Source organism: Gobio gobio (genome assembly GCF_949357685.1).
Source record: "Gobio gobio genome assembly, chromosome: 12".
NCBI classification, from domain to species: domain Eukaryota; kingdom Metazoa; phylum Chordata; class Actinopteri; order Cypriniformes; family Gobionidae; genus Gobio; species Gobio gobio.
Window position 1 is genome coordinate 15,288,845 of NC_137105.1, and position 22,019 is coordinate 15,310,863.

At 37.6% G+C, this 22,019-nt stretch overlaps 1 protein-coding gene across 1 annotated transcript in view; it reads left to right on the forward strand.

The window, feature by feature from the left end:
• ptchd4 (patched domain containing 4) overlaps nucleotides 1-20,708 on the forward strand; it is a gene marked incomplete at both ends in the record, with an annotated part of 31,549 nt that extends 10,841 nt beyond the window's left edge. The window contains one exon of the mRNA XM_079830879.1: nucleotides 19,045-20,708. Coding sequence (XP_079687005.1) covers nucleotides 19,045-20,708 — 1,664 coding nt within the window. The remainder of the gene's footprint in view (nucleotides 1-19,044) is intronic.
• Nucleotides 20,709-22,019: the final 1,311 nt, after the last annotated feature.

Below are 22,019 nucleotides of genomic sequence, written 5' to 3' on the forward strand. Positions count from 1 at the left end.
TTTTGTATTGTGACACTGCACTGTTTCTGGCTTCACCTTTCTTTTCTTTTATGAAATTTCATTTATTTGCTGTCAACATGACTCGCTCAACACGTGAACTTCTCGCATCTGTTCAATTTCAGAACGTCCAGCAGAGCAGAAGATTGTTACAATTCTGGTGTAGATCAAAATTCACGAAGGCGAAGGAGAACTTGGAACAGGAACTTTAATATACAAATCTTTCAGGGAACACTCAAAACCACCAATACACAGGAACATCGACGGACAAACACTGAAGAGACACTGAGAACTAAATACACAGAAGCAAATGAGGTAATGGACAAGGCACAGGTGATAGACATTACTAATTAACTGGACACAGGTGATGGAATGAACCCATAATGACAATGGCGGGAAAACTGAACAAAGGAACAAACTCAAAGACAAGCAAAACAGACTAGACATGTGACAAAGATCAGACTATTTTTGGATATAAAAATAACTCTTTAAGTTGAAAATTGCAGACAGATTTATTTCTCATGTCTTCACATCATTGAAAATCAAATGGACAAAGACATGTTTATAGTTTGGCTTTAAATGCAGTTTTAGCAGCTCATCTACAAATTTTTAAACTATTGAGTAAAATTGAACATCAAAAAATTAGAATTCTGCCCAAAGTGAGTCGATGTTCAGCGATTATAATATAAAGCTTACAAAATGTTAATCATAAACTAACGCTAAGACCCAGAATCTGCCCTACCTAAATTTACAACCAGGAGCCGCTACCGTAACTACTATTAACTAACAAGAAACTCTGATTAATACATTAGTTAGTAATAGTCAAATGTGTTAGTTCACTATTAGCTAATCAATAACTACATTTTTTTCATACCTTCCAGAGTACTACTAGGAACTACTATATACAGGTTCATAATTAATGTGAATAATGCATAATGTATAATTAATTCTAAAGTGAAGATCATGGTAGCCCACTAGTAATGACTCAAGTGTTACTAATTCCTTAAGAAGGAACTACTAATTATTTGGATCAGTATTCTAAAGTGAAAAACACGATAACTCTCTAGTAACAAATTAAGTCATTGTAATCTTTTGACGTTTTTGTAAGGTTTTCTATAGTAATGACTCAAGTGTTACTACATCTATAAGAATTACTTGGCATTTGGTTTGTGAAAAAGTAATCTGATTACTGATTACTGATTACTCCTTTAAAAAGTAACTTAGTTACTTTACAGATTACTTGATTTTAAAAGTAACTAAGTTAGATTACAAGTTACTTTATTAGTTATATTCAGCAGTTGCTGACAACACCCCTGCCGCCTCAACATAGAAATGACAACCGTATTTGCCAACACTCACTTTATTGGAAGTGCATTTTTAACAGTAACGTCAACAATGTATCTCCTGACATTTTAAATTGAAAAAATAAAAAATATATATTTTTACTGAGGAAAATTACTAAAATAGTAACTCACAGTGACTTGGATAAGTTACTTTAATCTGATTTCTGGTTTGGAAATAGTAACGCGTTAGATTACTCATTACTGGAAAAAAGTAGTCAGATTAGACTGCCCACTAGTAATGACTTAAGTGTTACTATCCAAAACCTTACAATAAACTCAAAAGTTTGCAATGACTTCAGTACTTACTTGAGAGTTATCATGTTTTTCACTTTTAACCTCTTAACCGGATTGAGGACGCATTCGCCCTCAAGCTTTATTTGTTTAAATTAGCTCAAATGACTGTCAGATGTAAGTAATTACCATGACAATCTATACATCATTTAAAAGATCTAAGAGTCAAGCTTCCATTTTTTACCTCTGTTTTATTCTCTATTTCTATCTCTGTTTTATTCTCTGTTTTATTCCCTCTGTTTTATAGTGATTCAAATAATTAGTAATTCCTAGTCATTTCTAGTGGGTTACTACCATTACCTTCACTTTAGAATTAGTTATATGCATTATTCATGTTAATTATGAACCTGTATAGTTCTTAGTAGTTCTCTGGGAGTTCTGAAAAAAATAGTAGTTATTGATTAGTTAATAGTGAACTACCATATTCAACTGTGCGTTATAACTTACAAATTCATTAATCAGAGTTTCTTGTTAGTTAATAGTAGCTAATTGAGTGTTAATATTGTGTTACTCATTTGTTCCTGTGTAGTTATTCTGGAAGGAACTAATGAAGGAACAGTATTCTTAAGTGTTACCGATGTAAGAGAACTTTGACATTTTGTCATGCACACGCTTCCTGTAAAAAAAAAAAAAAACATAATGGAAAAGCAACAAAAAGCTGTTTAAAAAAAAATTCTGAATTATGCTAGTTGTAGCATATAAGCATGTAATGTAGTTAAGTTAGTGTCTGGGTTCTTGGTTTAAAGGTGCATATGTCTGTCGTGAGCCATATTGTAAGTGTGTGTGTGTGCGCGCACGCGCAGTGGCATAGTCACTCCCCAGCATGTCAGTTCTATTGATCGAGCTCATTTAGGGCCACAGACTGTGGAACAGCATGTGCCCTGGGATCTGGAGCGTCTCCTTGCAATTCTCTCCACACAAGCATGATTGTGCCTGGTCATGGCTAACACACATACTCTGTGCCTGGGAAGCCTAATCCTGCCTCAATCACCATTCCAGAAACAAACACGTACAACCACCAGCATTTACGGCAGACCTTTGCTGTCTCCCGCTGGAACATGTAGATGATGGGGAGTTAGTAGATTGAAAACTGGCCATGTTGAATGCCATTGATTTGCCTCAGTGCTAGAAGGCAAGAGCAAGTCCTAGGGAAGAGATTATGGCTCTTACCAATGAACTACTTATCACAAATGTCTTCAAGCGTCACATATTACATGCCATTAAGCCTGTGGCTGGATAATTTGCCATTGTCAGGAGGAAGAATCAGGATGAGAAAGGTTTGTTGGACATCATAAGCCAAGAGAAAAATGTCATTTGCATAGTGTGTTCAGGCATGATGTGCGACTACTGAATCAGTGCGTGAAATAGAAATAGTAACAGACGTCCAGCTATGCTTCTGCCTCCCTCCGTTTGTCATTAATATTCCAGTCCTTTTATCCTTTAGTTGTATGATTTATGTTTCACAGGGTTTTTTTTTTATTTTATTTTTTTTATTGAAAATTATGCAAGATTGGAAATTACGGGAATGGGTTTTTTCATTCAGTGGTTTGCTTCAAGTGAAATAATTTGCATAAAAAATGTAAGAGTGGTTTAGATTAAATCTGTTTGAGCCTGACAATATTTTGACTGTCATTTTTATACTTCTATATACCACTAAAAGGAAAAGTGCTGTTTTTAGTGTGGGAGTACAGTTGTTAGGAGAAATAGATCTTCCGGTGAAGGCCTTGAACACACTGACGTATGCTGACAGTGGCATGCTTTACAATGGAATACTGTCAAATTGTGAGGTAGATACTCCTATACGTTTTTATGACTGAAGCCACGGCGAGAGAACATGAGCTATTTCCCTGATTGCTGCTTTCCATTTAGAACTGATATATTGTATGTTGTAGTTCAGTCTTTTTGATACCAATGTAGCCTCATTATTTTGAGCAAAACTGATAATGAACAATTAAATTGTGCTCTTTGTAATATTTCTGTAAATTTTGAAATAATGTGGCCCATAGCACAATAAATCCAGGCTATTTTGTTCTGTTCATTCTGTGTCTCCGCAGAAAAGTAGGCCATATGAAAGATCTGAAAGTTTTAACTACTCATACAAAATGGATATGAAGCTCAAACTTTTTATTAGTCTTCTTTTATTTGACAGCCTTTTTCCAGTGTGAATACTTTGTACTTTCTCTTGGATATTTTTAGATTTGTTCTTTATGTTCGGCATAAGTGATGTTAGGGCAGTTTCTTCTGTCTTATTTATAGGTCTATTGATCATGTCTGATTTAATACTTGATGAAAAGATAATACAAATAATTAGTTGTCACCTAACAGAATGCAATAAATTCAAATAAATGCTGATCTTTTGAACTTTCTATTCATCAAAGAATTATCCAAAAATGTATCACAGTTTCCAGAAAAAGTGCCAAAATCAACATACTAAAATTATAGCCTACTGAAGACTGGAGTAATGATTGCTGAAATTTCAGCTTTGCCATCACAAGAATAAATACAACTTTCAAATATATCAACACAGAACATAGTTATTAAAAACATATTTTTTTAATGTATATATTTTTGTATCAAATAGATGCAGCATTGCTGGAGACTTCTTTCAAAAACATTTAAAAAATCTTAACATCCTTTTGAATTGTAGAGTATTTTACTATGATTCTGTTAAAATCCCATCTTGAAAATCTAAGGTTATACATGGAAACGTATCCATTGCCAAACACCGCTAAATGATGGCTCATAGAGTCAACAGCAGGATTGATGAGGTCCACTCCAAGGAAATTACATGTGAGTAACTCAAGCCCTCTGCTGATTCACATGCAGTGCATTTGCACAAGCTTTTTCATTAGCAGCTGCAGATGCAGCAGATGTGTGGGGTGCCACAAGAAGAAGCAGCCATTCAATCCCACGACAGAAGTGTCACGCCGTTCTCTCCATCTTCAGACTGGCTCTGCAAAGCGCCCAGCTTTCTACTTTGGCACTGTTGTGTTGTGTTGAGTTTTGTGCAAATTGCACACCTAATCCTTAGCAGCAGGATTAACGGTGTGCTGTGATGTGTGCCGTGTTAAGATAAGGACATGTTCACTGTCAAAGGAGATGCTAATTTTGGGCACTTTTGTAATGCAGCGTTCTCAGCATGTTTTATTTTTATTTTTGAATAATCAGTACTGTCTTTATACTGATAATGTCATGCAACAAAATGTAATTTCTTCATCGGGTTTTTTTTGGGAGGGTCTTTGTTTCCACTAAAAAACTTCCTTTAACGAATTTGAGAAGCATTTCCTTTAAATATTAGAGAAAATTGTGTAAGATCATAAGGCTTGTTTTCCTTGTTTTATGCATAAACTTAAAGGGTTAGTTGACCCAAAAATGAAAGTTCTGTCATTAATTACTCACCCTCATGTCGTTCCAAACCCGTAAGACCTTCGTTCATCTTCGGAACACAATTTAAGATATTTTGGATGAAATCCGAGAGCTCTCTGACCCATCCGTAGACAGCATATTTAATTACCACTTTCAAGGTCCAGAAAGGTATGACATTGTTAAAATAGTCCATGTGACTACAGTGGTTCAACTTTAATTTTATGAAGCGACGAGAATCATCTGTACCAGTCTCCTATGCTGTTCATGTAGTAAATACAGTTCAGCCCTTTCGAAACGCCGGCTTACCACTGGCCGACGCTGTTCACGTGAGCACCACGACGCATGCGTGTGATGCTGATGCAGGAGCTAGCCAATGGTGAGCCACCATTTTTACTGACTGAAATACTGATTAAGAAAATGGTTTTGTGATGTGTTGTTTTTTATTCATTTAACAAATATGAATGGATGAAAAGCACATTAAATCAAGTAATTTTTGCTGCAAAGAAGGACTAAGATAGTATCGTGGTACAGTGATGGTATCAGATGTAATACCATGATACTATAATGCATAAATTACTGTACATGATATTTGGTACTGCACGGTACTTTATATGACACCATGGTAATACCATGTTGCACGTCCAAATATATAAATAAATAAATGTGCAAAAAATACTGCACTTCTTCCAGAATAGCTGTTCCGAGGATATATAGTCTATTGTACGTGTCTTGTCACTGCAGCACAGAAATACTGACACAGTATGGAAATGCGTGTAATATTTTCCCCATCTTCTGTCACAACTGGACATGCTTTATTAGAGGTGTACGAAGGGTCCATCCGTAGGGTGTTTTCCTGCAGGTGATGGATGTGTTTGCAGCTGCTCTGGTGCTGAAGTTTTAAAGCAGTAATTTTGTTTAATGACTCACTGCATTGCAGCGAGAGAGGAGATGCAGCTCTTTATATTGAAGCCACAGCCTCAGAGTAGTTTTCCTCCAGCCGGTGCCGGCTGGAACTGTCCACAAGAGGCCTGTGACAAACTGCCCTCTTTAGCTATGTGGAATGTTGTACCTGTCCACCAGCACCCAGAGACATGAAGTACAGCCCTTTATTTCCTACCGTACCCCTTGTGAGACGTGCAGGGAACATTTCAGTTCAGCTCCCTAGGTGTTCTCTCTAAGAAGCACGAGAAAAACTCTGGGGGAAGGAATTCACTACGAATGAATTGCGCCCACTGTTTATTTGCGCACACTGTCTGTATTGTTTCAGTGCCCGATTCACTAAAGGAATTATGCAAATCCTGTAACACACAAACACTCCTGCAAAAGTGCAATTCCTTCTTTTGCTTCTCGCTTCTGAGTGTAAGGTTGTAGGATGCTTTTTCCACAATCCTGTTTATGACACTGGGATCTGAATCTACTTTTGTAATAGACTGTATTGTTTTATATAAAAGTTATAAAACAGTCTTTCTCCTTCAAAATTACATGTTTAATTCAATGTGTTACTTGCCGTTTGTTTTTAACTCTTTCCCCACCAGCGTTAAAAAAAAAGTTGCTAGCCACTGCCAGCGTTTTTGATCATTTTCACAAATATTTCATGGCCCCCAGAATAATATGTTGTATGAACATCTGAACATGTAATATATCAAAAGAAAGAACAGGCCCTCTGCTTTTAAACAAACAAACAAACAAACAAGTATCATAAAAAGGCAACATTTTGAGCAAAAAGCTGAGAAAATCAAGTTTTTGTCAAAGACTACAACTGGATCGGATTCAGAACGATGATCAAAACATAGATAGAGTAGATCGAGTCCAACACCCCTAATGCTTGCACAGTCCTATAGCTCATCCTGGGTCGGCATTTAATTCTGTAACATTAGGCTTGGTTTTGATTTATATGCTGTTTAATGTTGGTGATCGCATTATTTTACATATGCATAAGATTACATATGATATTATTTACGTATGCATTTGATTACATATTATTTGTTTCTGCAACTTCGTCTGTGCTTTGATCAGGAGATTCAGTACTCTTTCAGAAGATGTGTCATAGCGCCCCCTAGCATATAACATTGAAAACACGGAAACACAGAAAATTCCATGTTGGTATTCAACTACCATTGTTGGGAAGTAACAAACATAACTATATTTTTCACATGCTTAATACTTTCTCATCTATAATAGTTTTTTATTTCTCTCTCTCTCTCTCTCTCTCTCTCTCTCTCTCTCTCTCTCTCTCTCTCTCTCTCTCTCTCTCTCTCTCTCTCACTCACTCACTAAATTAACAGATTCACAAATGAGTCCCTTTATTTATATGGTTTAGAATTAGTTATGTAAATTAGGGTATTAGGGTATTTTTTTGTATAAATTCACCTGTTCAAATTTAGATTTGTTTCAATAATGACAACTCTCTGGATAGTTGTAGCATGTTATTGAATATGGCAATGTTAATATATTTAGTCGTGGAGGACTAGATCTGCTACTCTGCTGCTGTTGATTATTGCTGCTGCTGCAGAGCAAGTATGGACTTGCTACTGCTAATATATATATAGACATGCTGTTGTGAGCAGGTAAGATATGCTGCTGCTGCATAAATAGACAGACAAAAATCCCATAGCAGATCTAGGCAGGTGGAGCTGGGGAAGGGGTTTACGAGGGTCTCTGATAAAGTGCTACAGGACTAGCTTACAGTACCCAATGAACTATTTAAATGTTGAGCAAGCAATCTCAGGATGTTTTCACACCTATAGATCTTTTGTTTTGTTCCGAAACAGGGACTTAATTTGTTACAATAGCCCCGTTTCCACTGAAATTACCCAGAACAATTTGTACCAGGAACTTTTTTTACAGGAACTTTTTTTCCCCCAGATCTGCTACTGTCTACGTTTCCACTGCAGTCTAAAGAACCGTGAAGATTAGGCTAATAAAATTAGGCTGCGTGAGTTCAACCAATCAGCATGTTCAGCGCCCAAGTCCCACCCCCGAAAGTTCCTGAACTTTGAAAAAGTACTACCTTGCGAGCAGGGCCGTTTCCCGCGGTCGAAACACACAGAGTACCACCCCAAAGTTCCTAGTTCCTGGGGAAAGTCCCTGCGGTGGAAACGCGGCTAATGTTGCCTTTTCTTCTTGGTTCACTCCCTGAGCTTATCGTGGCTTTATTTGTAACTGTCGAAACACACGCAAACACTATACTAATGTAGCCATGGTTCCCACTGTTAAATTATATACCACATTCGTATTAATACTGCAGCAAATTCAAACGTGCTCTCTCTGGATCTCCCAACGCTGTCTAGACCTTAACAAGACACACGCAAAAACTATACGAAATTTTATAATGCAGCTAGAGCAGGAATCAAGGCTTCATCAGGACAGCATTCTCACACGGAGAAGCGCAATTACACAACATTTTAAGATGAAGAGGTCTTTAGGTTTTCAACTGTGATAACTAATGTGCTCACTCACAGAATCAGACACTACTGCTTTTTATATAGCACATTTCCCGTTATGAATTAGGATACCATTTGGTTTGTTGATCCGTTGGGTCGGATTGCTTTCACACCTCAAGCGAACCGATCCAGAGTTCCTTTGCAATTGATCCAAAACAACCTTGTTCAGGCGAAGCGATTGTTTTGGTGCAGACCCGAGTGCGATTGTCGTGTTCACATATGCCTAAACGAACCGAACCAAGGGAGAAAAAGCACCAGGTTCTGAAACAAATGCTCAGGTGTGAATGCACCCTCAGAGTAGTGCTGGGCGGTATGACCAAAAATGTATAGCACTGTATTTTTCAAAATGATACCGGTTTTTGTGGTATATAACAGAATTTTTTTCCCCGTGCATGACCAAGTGTTAACCACGTTTTCTACTGATTGAGAGAGGAAATACTGCAGTAGATTGACTTAGAATGCCATAGTTTGCCCTATACTGTCATGATGAGTGAATATTGTAGAAAAATCCCACACTAGAGTTAATACAGGTTTGCAAAGCCCCACAAAATGATGCTGTGCAAAGACAACAACCAATAAAACACATACCTGCAACACACTCATTACAGACACATGAATATTAAAATATGACCACAGAGTGAAAAAAACTGAGTTGAGGGCATTTTAACCATTTTAAAAATCTAACCCTATATAACCCTATAATAGAAACGCGGAAGAACATTTAAAAGGTCTACGGATATTTTCAGTACATTTAAGAGTTTAACACAGAAAGAATAAAGGTAGTTACTTTTTTTGCCCAATCTTCTTTGAATTGTCAGTCTACATCATTGTTTGCTCATATATTTTATTTGAAGAAGACTTGATTAAATACATAGTGCTGGTTCATGTTTAGAGCACTAGAGTATATTAAATATGTCCATAAAAAACTTAAACGCGCTCACTCCGGTCTGCATCTGATCTATATGATCCATGTGGAAACCGCTCTCATGCATTTTAGCATTTTCCATCTAGTTAAGATTGATTGCAGGTGGTTAGTGAAAAAGTATTCACACTGAAATACTTTGTATAAAAGTAATGCAACTGTTCAGTGAGTTCACCCCTAGATGTCCTCACTGTTTGTTAATAATATACAGTATGATAATGTTGAAGTATGATGGTGAAGTAAATGTATGTTGAGGACAGCAATAGGTCTCTTCGCCCTCTATGTTCAGGGGCATTCTGAGTCCCGTAGCCCTATTATGCAAGTGCTGGTCTACTGAAATCATCAAATGTTGTTGAAATGGCTTTATTTGAAATGCCTCAATATTCTCTGTCTTGCTGTGCATGTGATTTATTACCGGCAGAAGTAGGCCTCCCTCGTGTCATCTCATGGCTTTGAGCTTTCTGTTCTGAATGCACTCTATTTGCTGCTGCACTCCTTAATGTTTGCCGCTGCTGCTGCGGCAAAACGTGTCAATCTTGTTTCAAGATGCTGGTTTGCTACGCGAGTACGCGCTCCTGTAGTGGCCCCGATTTAATTCACACCCTTGAATTGATGGATTCCTTTTGACAGAGCTTGTTTGAAACAAAATCACTGACATACATTAGATGCTATTTTAGGAGTAAGCTTTTGCATACTGTCAAAAAGATGGAGAAAGAATTAAATCCTTCTTCAAAGGTGAAGAAAATAAAACAACAGAATGCATTTATAGTGACGAGAATATAATGGAGAACATTTTTCTCATACATTTGTTAAAGCAAATCCCTAGCTCAGTGATTCCGAGCCACCGCAGGGGGCTTTTGGTAAGATTAAGGTTATATTTACATGATAATGATGTGCTAAAAACGTAAACGTTCCCCGATTCACACGGATCCATGAAAACAATTACAAACACTGGATTATGCTGCCAGGCCAGTAGTTGGCGATGTCGGCTTTGTAAAGAAAAACTACGCACCTGTAGACTGAACACGTAATACGCATGACGTCACTAAACCCAAAAAACAGAAATGAGGAAATATTAGTTACCAAAACATCATAAAAATTAAAAACCCAATCTTTTTTTCTTTGTAATTAATAGCTTTACACTTTTCGTTTACTTTATAAGAAGTGAGTCATTATAATGACCATTTGGAATCGTCCCCTTGGAATTATAAGGTTCTATCTGACATTTTTGTCAAAATTGAGTTATTCACATATTCTTATTCTGTGACAACTTCTTATGTGATGTTGTTTTTTAAGTTTTTAAGTTATTTGGAACTTTTTATTTAGAAAATAAAAAGGTTCTTTCTACACAGTCAAATGGAATGCAAAAAACTTTAAAGCTCAATATCTCCAAACCAGTCAGAATGCAGATAGAACCTTATAATTCCAAGGTGGCAAAATGTTAAAGGCACAGTATGTGAGTTTCGGCGCTAAAGTTAGTTTATTCAAAACAAAGGTGTAGCTTGATGATGCCTTGAATGAGCTTGGAATCATGGGAGTTGTAGTCTTCACCTCCACAGCTGATGAAAAGGAATACGAGGGACTCGGGCAGAAATCATGTTCATGAATGAGCGAATGTATTAAAGTTTTATCAACGTTACAGTGGTATGAAGCATTACGCGCCAAGAGCCCTTGGGGGGAATGCTAATGGGAGAGACCAGCGTGAAACACCGTTCTCTGAGCTTTTATTGTGCCTATGCTGCAGTCGGCTGCTTCCGCTCTTTTCGTTGTGTATGTGGGGTAACGCAGTGCTGTTTTACATGGTTAAAACAATCATACTAAATACATTTGAGTGTGTTGAAAGTTATAACGTTATAACGTTACTCTGTGCGTTCACTCGGTGGCTGGTATGAGAGACTTGTTGCACTTTGGAGTAATCTAGATCGATATTAGAATATATTATTAAAAAAAGGATGACTTAAAGACTGTTGCTACACTAAAATTTTACCTTTAGGGATACAACACCTTTTCACTGGGGCAGTATCCTTAAAAGGACATCTTTGTACCTTTTTCACCCTTAAAAGGTGCATATTAGTACAATATGTACCTTAAGGTACAATGAACCTTTTAGGTGTAAAAAAGGTATAAAAAAAGGTACAAAGCTGTCCTTTTAAGGGTACTGTCCCAGTGACAAGCTGTTGTACCCCTAAAGGTACAATTTTTGCAAATTTTTTAAATATATTGTATGATGATAAAAGCTCTCTAAGATTATGCTATGTTAGCCACTAGTGTTGTCGAAAAGGCATAGTAAAAATGTTACTCGCGATGATTCAAGAAAACAAGCGATTCAAACAATAAGACTAAGCGTGTCGCACTGTACAATGATTAGTTTTCTGTTGATAAATGTATATCCAAACAGTTGCTCATCTGTCTAATAAAAGACATACTATATTAAAAGTGCAGTTAGTAAATTTTAGCGGCATCTAGTGGTGAGGTTATGAATTGCAATCGCTCACCCCTCCCTTTCGAAACACATAGAGAAGCTACGGTGGCTGTCACAGGACAAAAAAGTTGTCGTTGGAGATAGCAGAGAGTGACTAGCGCTCTGTAGAGAAGTTTGTCCGTTTAGGGCTACTGTAGAAACATGACGACGCAAAATGACGATTTCACAGTAAGGGGACCCACAGTGTAGAGTTTAGAGTCACTGCCCGAGCCCCAGCCCGAGCCCAAACTTGACCCAAACCGGCCCGCGGGCCGAGTCGTGCCGAGATTTCCCGGCACTATCCTCGGGCCGGGTCGGGCCGGGCCCTTGATCGTTTGTGTTTTTTTAATCATTACTTTATTAGCCTAATTGGGTGGGCAGAAAGCTATGCCCTAATCAGAAATAATATATATTTTTAGCAAAGTAATACTACAACTGAGAAACAAATGTGTACAGGATTAGTCTAAAAGTGCGTGTTAACCTCACAGCACACGCAGTGATGAAGCGCAGCATTCAGAAACGCTCCGAGACGCCAGTCATGAGCTGCTCGCGTTAACACTGCGCATTGCTTAACTAGTCTATTTCTTTTCTTAACTAGAAGTTAAAGAAAAGTAGACATTTCAAGCTTTCTATACACATATTTCTCATGTCTGTGAGGCAAGTAGCCTTCTGAGTTTTGTTTATTTATGAGACACACTCCAGCTCATGTGCAATGCATGTGATCGCTCCCGCGTCACTTCATCTCACCATTATAATCTGCTATTACTCTATTTGCTTGTTATTTATTAAATCCAAGTAATTGGCTGACAAAACCTTGATTAAAATTAAGATACAATTTATACAAAATTAAATTCATTTTAAAAAAGGGCTTCATACAAAACAAAACTTAATATTAAACAAAATATAATAACCACCAAAATCATTTCTGACCCACTCACATCTTTGCACTTTTCATAATCATATGAAATTTAAAAATAACATTATAATATTTAAACATAAATATTAAACAAAATACATTGTTTAATGGCTACAACAAGTAGGCCTATAGTAGGGTAGGCCTACAGTACAGATGCTTGTCATGTCTGAGTGGGATTTGAGCTAGCGTTGTTTTACCAGTGAACAGTTCATGAGCGTGCGCCTGCACAGAGCGGATTATTGAACTGAGCGCCACACCCGTCCGCTTTGCTCATTACTGGCTTGTTCTCAGAATGCCCACGTATTACAAAATGGTCGGGTTTAAATCGGGCTCGGGCTCATAATTACAGTTAATGTGTCGGGCCGGGCCGGGCTCGGACACAACGTGCACGGGCTTGGGTAGGGTGAGGCTTGATTTTTTGAGCCCGATCTAAGCTCTACCGCAGTGAGATGGCTCATTCTAATGTATAATAAAAACATAACGGTACATTATGTAAGGTCTTTATACACAACTGAAAACATAGTTATGTATGTTATATTGAATTTCTGTCAGTCGATCCTCACAGTGTTAATTTCGTTGACGAATAATTTCCGTCATAATTTTCGTCAACGACCTTTTTTCACTGACGAAAACGAGACGATAATTAAATAAAAAATAGTGTTGGTCATTTTTGTTAACAAATAAAAACGAGACTAAAATATTAGGGAGGGACAATTAGGGAAGAGATCCAGTCAGAACTGATATCCTGTGTAACAGATGCGCACATTTGATTTGAATGTGCTGATCTAACTGCTGGAAAACACGGCGCTGTTGCATGTTCTACAGGCTCACGCATCCCCAATACAGCGCTCCAGGGGTGCGTTTCCCAAAACCATAGTTGCTAACTAAGTTAGCAACTTTGATGGTTGCAATGCAATTTTCCATTGCCAACGACCTAAGTTGCTAACAGGTTAGCAACTATGGTTTTGGGAAACGCACCCCAGAGCGGTTCACATGAATAGCGCACATTTATGCCAGGCAATTGTTTATGAACTAATGCTGATGAATAATGACAATGTTTACTTTACAATGTTTATATAGTAATATGTTTTAGACGGTTGTAACAATGCATATGTTATCTCCCCTATCTGAACTTGAATGAGCATCCTGCAACTGCAATAGTAAGACATTTCAAAATAAGAGTCAATGTGTATTTTGAGCTTGTTTATAATTAAAAGTCACGCAATATATATTCGTTTTTGGTTACACAATAAACTGCATTTAATTTAATTCCCATTTAATTCATAGTCAGGAGGAAAGACCAGTATTTGACACATATTCAATAAAGTATCAGGGTTATAATAGTTAACTTAAACCTTAAAAAAAAAAAAAAAAAAAATCTTCATTACTTGAAATTAAATAAATGTTAATTGAAAAAAAAAAAAAACTTATTTGAAGCTTTAGCTTAACCTGATATGGCCTACTAACTAAAACAGAAATACAAATTTATAAAAACTATATAGATGTTTTTAAAAAACAAACAAAATGTGTATTGAGCTCTCTTTCGTGTACTTTTAATGTCAAAAACAAAAAGATGTCAAAATGTCAGTTCAAGGTTCAGTCGGTTATGTAATGCTTAAATGCTTCAATTTAACTAAACTCATTAGATTTTAGGAGACTATATACTGTAGATCTAGACTAAAACTAGACTAAAACTAAAAACAATTCAGGCGACTAAACTATGACTAAAACTAAATGGCATTTTAGTCAAAAGACTATGACTAAAACTAAATCAAAATTTGCTGCCAAAATTAACACTGTCTTCATAAATACTACACACTGCACCTTTAAAGCATCTTTGGTGTTTCCATGGCTTCTACGAAAATCAAGGGTAGCGCGGATATGACGTCATTGACAGGCGACGCAAGAACACAGTCCGTAACCCTTATTAAAATAGCTGATTTCTCTGGATTTAAACATTGTTGGAAACGTTTGGGATAATGTAAGTAAACCGGTTAACAAAATGTATAACACTGTTCTAGTGGTTTTTGGATATTTTAATTTAAAAAATCGTACATATTGTGCCTTTAATGCTGAATGTAGTACAGTACTTTTTTTCCTGGTTTGGTGTAGATGAAGGTGGGCTTCTCTGATTGGGTTGTTTTTTTTTTTTTTTTTTTTTTTTCTCCAATAGGTCACCTAATGGGGTTTTGGTTTCCTTGCCACTGTTGCCTCTGGCTTGGCGTGCTCAGTTGGGGACACTAAATTTTTCAACTAAACATCGAAATAAATCTAAATAATAAACTAATTAACCATTTAAACTAAATTACTGATCGAATTATTGATCTAAAGCCCACACTGTCACTGTATGATAATTGAAATGAACTGATGACATCAGCGTTTTTTCCAGAATGGCTATACAGCTGAATAAAATTATGCTGCATTATTTTCCTGTTTAACACTGTAAAGCTGCTTTGAAACAATCTACATTGTTAAAAGCGCTATATAAATAAAGTTGACTTGACTTGACTTGACTTGTTAGGCTGCATAAAGTTGCAAAAACACTCAGAAACACTGATCTAGGCAAACGTGCAGTTTTTCAGTCATGTTTTTTCTCTTTGTCCTGTTTCATCAGAGATGTTAGAACTGAGCACGTTTTCTTTCTGCCCTTGACCAGCAGCCTGATGGCACTCCATTTATATTGTGGTGATTCATTGCACGGCGCACACTGAAGAAATCGCCATGTCATTCTGATAAGGAGGAATTTTGTATTCCTTTCAGAATTACCATTCCAGTACTTGTCATTTGTAGTACATAGGGAAAACCCTCTTGCATCATGCTAATTGAATGATACGTTTTGCATCTGGAAGATGATGACGTCCAAACTAAGGAAAGATATCAACTTTGTGTTTGTGTTGTTCAAATATTTACCTAATCATTAAAATGCCAGTTATTAATAATGAAAAATGTTATAAAAAGTGCTTTCCAACCTTTTTTAGTCTCAAAGCTCATCAGTAAAACTCAAGAACCACTTCACTGGCACCAAACCAGAGATATATTTTAACTCATATCAACATTTCTGAAATATCCCATGAGTGAAACTCATTTTTACAAAATTGAATGAGAAGACCGTCAAAGGACTTCTGCAACAGGCCAGCGGCAAAATATTTGGTATGCTATGCAAGATTCATTTAAAAAATAATGTGGGAAGGCATGCTTATTTTTTGCGGAGTTCAGTGTTTGCATTTCTTGTGCATTCTGATGCAAATTGAGAAGTATATAATCTGTCTTTGTTGTAACTGTATTTAATTTATACTGGATTTGGTACTTTGACACTTTTGATAGGAGCAAAGCATTGTTTTGTTTTTACAAAATGTACCTAAATTTGACTTGTATATCATTTTGCATAAATTGAACAATATTATTATTATATTATTATGAGCATTTTATGTTTTGATTCTGTGTTTGTTCCAAAATAAAAATAGAAAGTACGTAAATGTACATTAAAAACACTTAAAGGGTTAGTTCACCCAAAAAGGAAAATTCTGTCATTAATTACTTACCCTCATGTCGTTCGACACCCATCAGACCTCCGTTCATCTTCAGAACAGAAATGAAGATATTTTAGTTGAAATCTGATGGCTCTGAAAGGCCTCCATTGGCTCAATGGCACGTTACACTCTCAAGACCCTTAAAAGGTACTAAAGACGTCGTTACAAAGTCCATCTCACTACAGTGGTTCTAAAATAACTTTATGAATCAGCGACAATAGTTTTTGTGCGCAAAAAAAACCCCTAAATAACGACTTATATAGTGATGACGATTTCAAAACACGGCCTCATGAAGCTTCGAAGCGTTATGAATCAGCGAGCCGAATGATGATTCGGATCGCGTGTCGAACCGCCAAACTGCTGAAATTTGGCGATTCAAACTGCTGATTCAACTCGCTGATTCATAACGCTTCGAAGCTTCATGAGGCAGTGTTTTGAAATCGTCATCACTATGTAAGTCGTTATTTAGGGTTTTTTTGCGCACAAAAACTATTGTCGCCGATTCATAAAGTTATTTTAGAACCACGTAGTGAGATGGACTCTGTAACGACGTCTTTAGTAACTTTTAAGGGTCTTGAGAGTGTAACGTGCCATTGAGCCAATGGAGGCCTTTCAGAGCCATCAGATTTCAACTAAAATATCTTCATTTCTGTTCCGAAGATGAACGGAGGTCTGACGGGTGTCGAACGACATGAGGGTAAGTAATTAATGACAGAATTTTCATTTTTGGGTGAACTAACCCTTTAAGATAGTTTATTGACAGTCCTAATAGTTTTAGTCAGTTGTTGTTGTTTTTAATTAAAAAAATCCTAGTTGGGAATCACTGAACTATCTATCAGTCAAGACAATGAGATTATATTTCCATTTAGCAAAGGTGAAGTGAAACTTTCTTTATCATGAATTGGCACTCTTACAATTCTTTGCAGATTATGAAATTAATAAATGGCACTCACTTCATGAATTTAATTAATCTTCGTAATTGGAGAATGCAAAACAATTGCTCAAGCACTGATGGTGTTTTTATGAGATGGTAGGGTCCGCAACTAATCACAAATTCAATTCCTCGTACAATTGTTTTGTTGATCTATATAATTTGGCAAGTAGTGACCCATGATACATGCTCAGATGTCTGAATGCTTCATTTTTACCAAACTTTGTGTTTAGTTGTTTAGGTTTTCATTGCAATTTAACAGCTGCTTTATATTCAGAGCAGCATCCCGTTAGTGCAGGGGCAGCCCTTTCAGAGCAACCTAAAGTGTGTATTTCATGATAAAAAGAAAGATTGTGATGCCGGTACCACTTCTTTGAGTACATGTTATTGAACATGCAGCCACCAGGTTACCACCAGCCCACCATGTAACCTCCTTCACAGGCTAATGGACTTGTTCTGTCCCTTAATAAAACTAAAAGCAAGTAAAGCCAGTCCATCTGACTCATTACATTGGCGTAATCCTTTATGGTTAATTAGGTTTTCTCCATGTCTGTCAGCTCAATGAAAATTTATGATTTTGGAGAAAGAGGTAAGAGAGTGCTTTTTGTGACACATTCTTGACAGCAACAGAGTGCGTATATAGAGCCCAGCCGGGATGTCCTTGATGCTGAGTGAAATATTTAGTGGATGGATGAAAGTCAAATGTATAAATATGTTCAAAGGTGACTGTGTGCACACACACACACACACACTAGATCTGATGTATGAGCTTGAGTGATCCCATAGGTGGGTGGTAGATGAGTAATTGAATTACTGCTCATCTTACAACTATCATGAAAGGCTTATTATTCCATAACTCACGTTTAGTGGTTGACCATTATGAGTTTTTCAATGGCCGATGGTCATGTCTATCTAGCCAATGGCTGGGAAAAAAAGCTGATACAGTGGGGTCCAAATGTCGGAGGGCACATTGAAAACCAAATTCTAATATAAAATATATATATATTTTTTTTTTTACAAAAAAATTTCTAAGAAATAATGAAGATTCTGTTTGTTTACTCAAGATAGATTTGTGGCAACATTTTAATCAAATTGTTGTGCTGATAATATAATTTGCAATGATTCTTTTTTAATGAAGAAAAATACTAAATAGAAGCGTTTTCACTAATAATCTCAGACTTTTGGCCTCCACTGTTTAAAATACAATTTAATCATGTAATATGAAGCATGAGTTTTTAAATTGCTGAAAATAAATGAGCACTCATTTTACACATTTGTAATTGATTTATCTTTAATTTAAAATATTTCATAGTGCCCAAACGATTGAATGTGTATGGCCAAAAAATCACATTTGTTCGAGAGATGTTAATCAATGTTAAAACAAAAGGATAAATAAAAAGTGCTTTTTCCTATCTTTCCTCCTTCTTGTGACATGGCATGGCTGGCCAAATAATACATAGACTATAAACACATAGACCAGCCCAGAATGGATATATTTATTTTAATTCATTTAAATATTATAAGAATTTATATATTATATAATTAAATTTTTTTAAATTCACTGTTTTTGTTGTTGTTTTTTAAATGTCTATTGTCTGCTGACACGTGGCTGTTATTGGATTTTGGAACTGACACAACTATCACTTCTGTTAATCAGCCAAGTGGGCGCAGTTTTCACCCAATGCCGATAATCCGAAAATGGGCAATTAATCACCCTGGTTGATAGTCTTTCTCTACTCACGTTTTATATTTTTGTAGATTATATTTATGCTGACATTGCTCATGCTGTGTAATCAAGTTTCCCATGCATCAAACTATAAATTGCTTCTTTTTTTTTTTTACAGGACATGGAACAAAGGGTGTGTTTGAGCTTCTGGCAGGCTGGAGAAGAACCAGAGAGAGTTTGCCCTTCAAGGAAAGGGTGGCAGATGCGTTCGCTGACGTGATGGTGTGCTACACCATGACCAGCTCGCTCTACATTATCACCTTCGGCATGGGTGCCAGTCCTTTCACCAACATCGAATCTGTGAAGGTCTTTTGCCAGAGCATGTGTGTAGCAATCCTGGTGAACTACTTCTACGTGTTCTCGTTCTATGGCTCCTGCCTGGTGTTTGCCGGACAGCTGGAGCAGAACCGCTATCACAGCGTCTTCTGCTGCAAGATCCCCTCTGTGGAGTATCTGGACCGCCAGCCCACTTGGTTTAAGACCATGATGAGTGACGGTCATGACCTGTCCACGCACCACGACAGTGTGCCGTACCAGAACCACTTCATTCAGCACTTCCTGAGGGAGCATTACACAGAATGGATTACCAACACCTATGTCAAGCCTTTTGTGGTTATCCTCTACCTGATTTACGCCTCCTTTTCATTCATGGGATGTTTACAAATCAGCGATGGCTCCAACATAATTAATCTGCTAGCTAGTAATTCGCCCAGTGTGTCGTTCGCCCTGACTCAACAGAAATATTTCAGCAACTACAGTCCAGTGATTGGGTTTTACATCTACGAGCCCATTGAGTATTGGAACTCAACGGTGCAGGAGCACCTCAAGACATTGGGCCAGGGCTTTAATAAGATTTCATGGATCGATAATTACTTTCACTATCTGAGGGTCGTGAATGTCAGCGCGTCAACCAAAAGTGATTTCATTCAAATCCTCAAGACTTCTTTTCTGAGGAGCCCAGAATATCAACACTTTGTGGACGACATCATTTTCTCTAAAAACGGAGACGAGTACGACATCATCGCATCCAAGATGTACTTGGTGGCCAGGACGACCGAGAAGACCAGGGAGGAGGTCGTGGAGTTGCTGGAGAGACTTCGACCGCTCTCCCTTATAAACAGCATCAAGTTCATCGTCTTCAACCCCACGTTCGTGTTCATGGACCGCTACAGTTCCTCCATCATCTCCCCCATCCTGACGTCGGGTTTCAGCGTGCTCACTATTCTCATCCTCACCTTCTTCCTGGTTATTAACCCACTGGGGAACTTCTGGTTGATCTTGACCGTCACCTCAGTGGAACTGGGCGTCTTGGGTCTCATGACGCTCTGGAATGTAGACATGGACAGCATCTCTATCCTGTGCCTTATTTATACTCTCAACTTTGCCATGGATCACTGTGCCCCCCACCTCTACACGTTCGTACTGGCCACTGAGCACACGCGGACTCAGTGCATCAAGATCTCTTTAGAGGAGCATGGGGCTGCCATTTTGCAGAACGCCTCTTGTTTTGTAATTGGGATAATGCCTCTTCTCTTTGTGCCTTCTAACCTGACCTACACACTGTTCAAGTGCTCCCTTCTCACAGCCGGCTGCACAGTGTTGCACTGTTTCGTCATCCTACCGGTGTTTTTGACGTTCTTCCCACCCTCTAAGAAGCGGCACAAGAAAAAGAAACGAGCCAAGCGGAAAGAGCGGGAAAGAGAGAGGGAGCGGGAGAGGGAGAGAGAGGAAATCGAGTGCATTGAAGTCAGGGAAAACCCAGATCATGTGACCAGTGTTTGATTGAAAGACGCGTGTGAGCGTGAGTGATAAGAAATCAGCTCCTGTCCACTAGGGGGCGACATCAGGCAGCACTTCACAGGTCCAGAGGTGGCCGAGTTCGGCACTCTTGCTCCTGGGGTGACCCTTGCAACCCCAGCAATCAACAACAGTGCTGTCCAGAGTTAAAAACCCCCACTCATTTATTGTCCAGAACAGTGTATAACATCTGCAGCTGCTAGCTTACATTAACCATTAACATGAAAGGTTTGCGCAAAAAGGTTGTCTGTATACATTAACACATTCTGAAGACCTAAACTGAAGGCCTCCAAAAATGTTGAGCATGAATCTAAGCAGGTTGTTTCCTGCTTATTTCAGATATCTAATGGTATACCCAAGGGAATATCACAACCAAGAATATTTTGCTCTTATTTAGCACCAAAATTAATCTTTTTGTTATGCACCTCACATTCCTCCAGCCTTGTGCTTACATAATTAATCAAGACCAACTCTGTTTAAAAAGAACTACCGGGTATGTGAAAAATAGTACCGAACAGAAGTAGCGGTTTTCAGCTTCCATCAAATTATGCAACACTCCTACAAATAACACTTGGCATGCATTTATCACAAATGTCCTGTAGCAAATCTAACAGTGTGTTTGAAATTTCTCTGGTAGCAGTTACCTAGACGTATTCACTGAGACTCCCCCCGAGAGGTCCCACCTTATGCCCGGAAAATATCCTCCGAGCAAAGCATTAATGGCCAATAGAATGAATTATTAAGGACCTGGAAAGGGGTTTTTCTCCTTTAAATGTTCAGTGAAAGTACATTTGTCAAATTTGACATTTAGCTGATATTCAGACTGTAATTTGTTTTACTCTTCCGAGTAAACAAACCGCGTCTGAAGGTATAGAGTGTGAGTGTGCGAGAACATGAATCACTAAAATGTTTGCATAATATTAAACTGCATTTGCCATTTAAAAAAGAAATTTCCAAAACACCCAAGCAGCTCATTCATGAGAAAAGAGACTTGTAGCATGTCTTAACGCTGCATTGGTATGGTCTGTTTGTTTACTTGCTTGTGTGTTTGTTTGTTACATTAACCACAAGTCTGGTCATGAACCTGTTCGTTTAGTTAAACTGTGCAATGACAAAGAGATTAGTCAGTTTTAGTTGTTTTTTTCTGTACATTAGCCAGATTCACCTGCTTTAATCTAAAAAGATACAGAAAGTGTCAAATCATGAGGGTAGATTTTTTTTTTTTTGAGTGTAGCTTACGTTTCGTCTGCATTTGTGTGTGTTTGCGGAGATGAGCAGTGCAGATGATATACACTG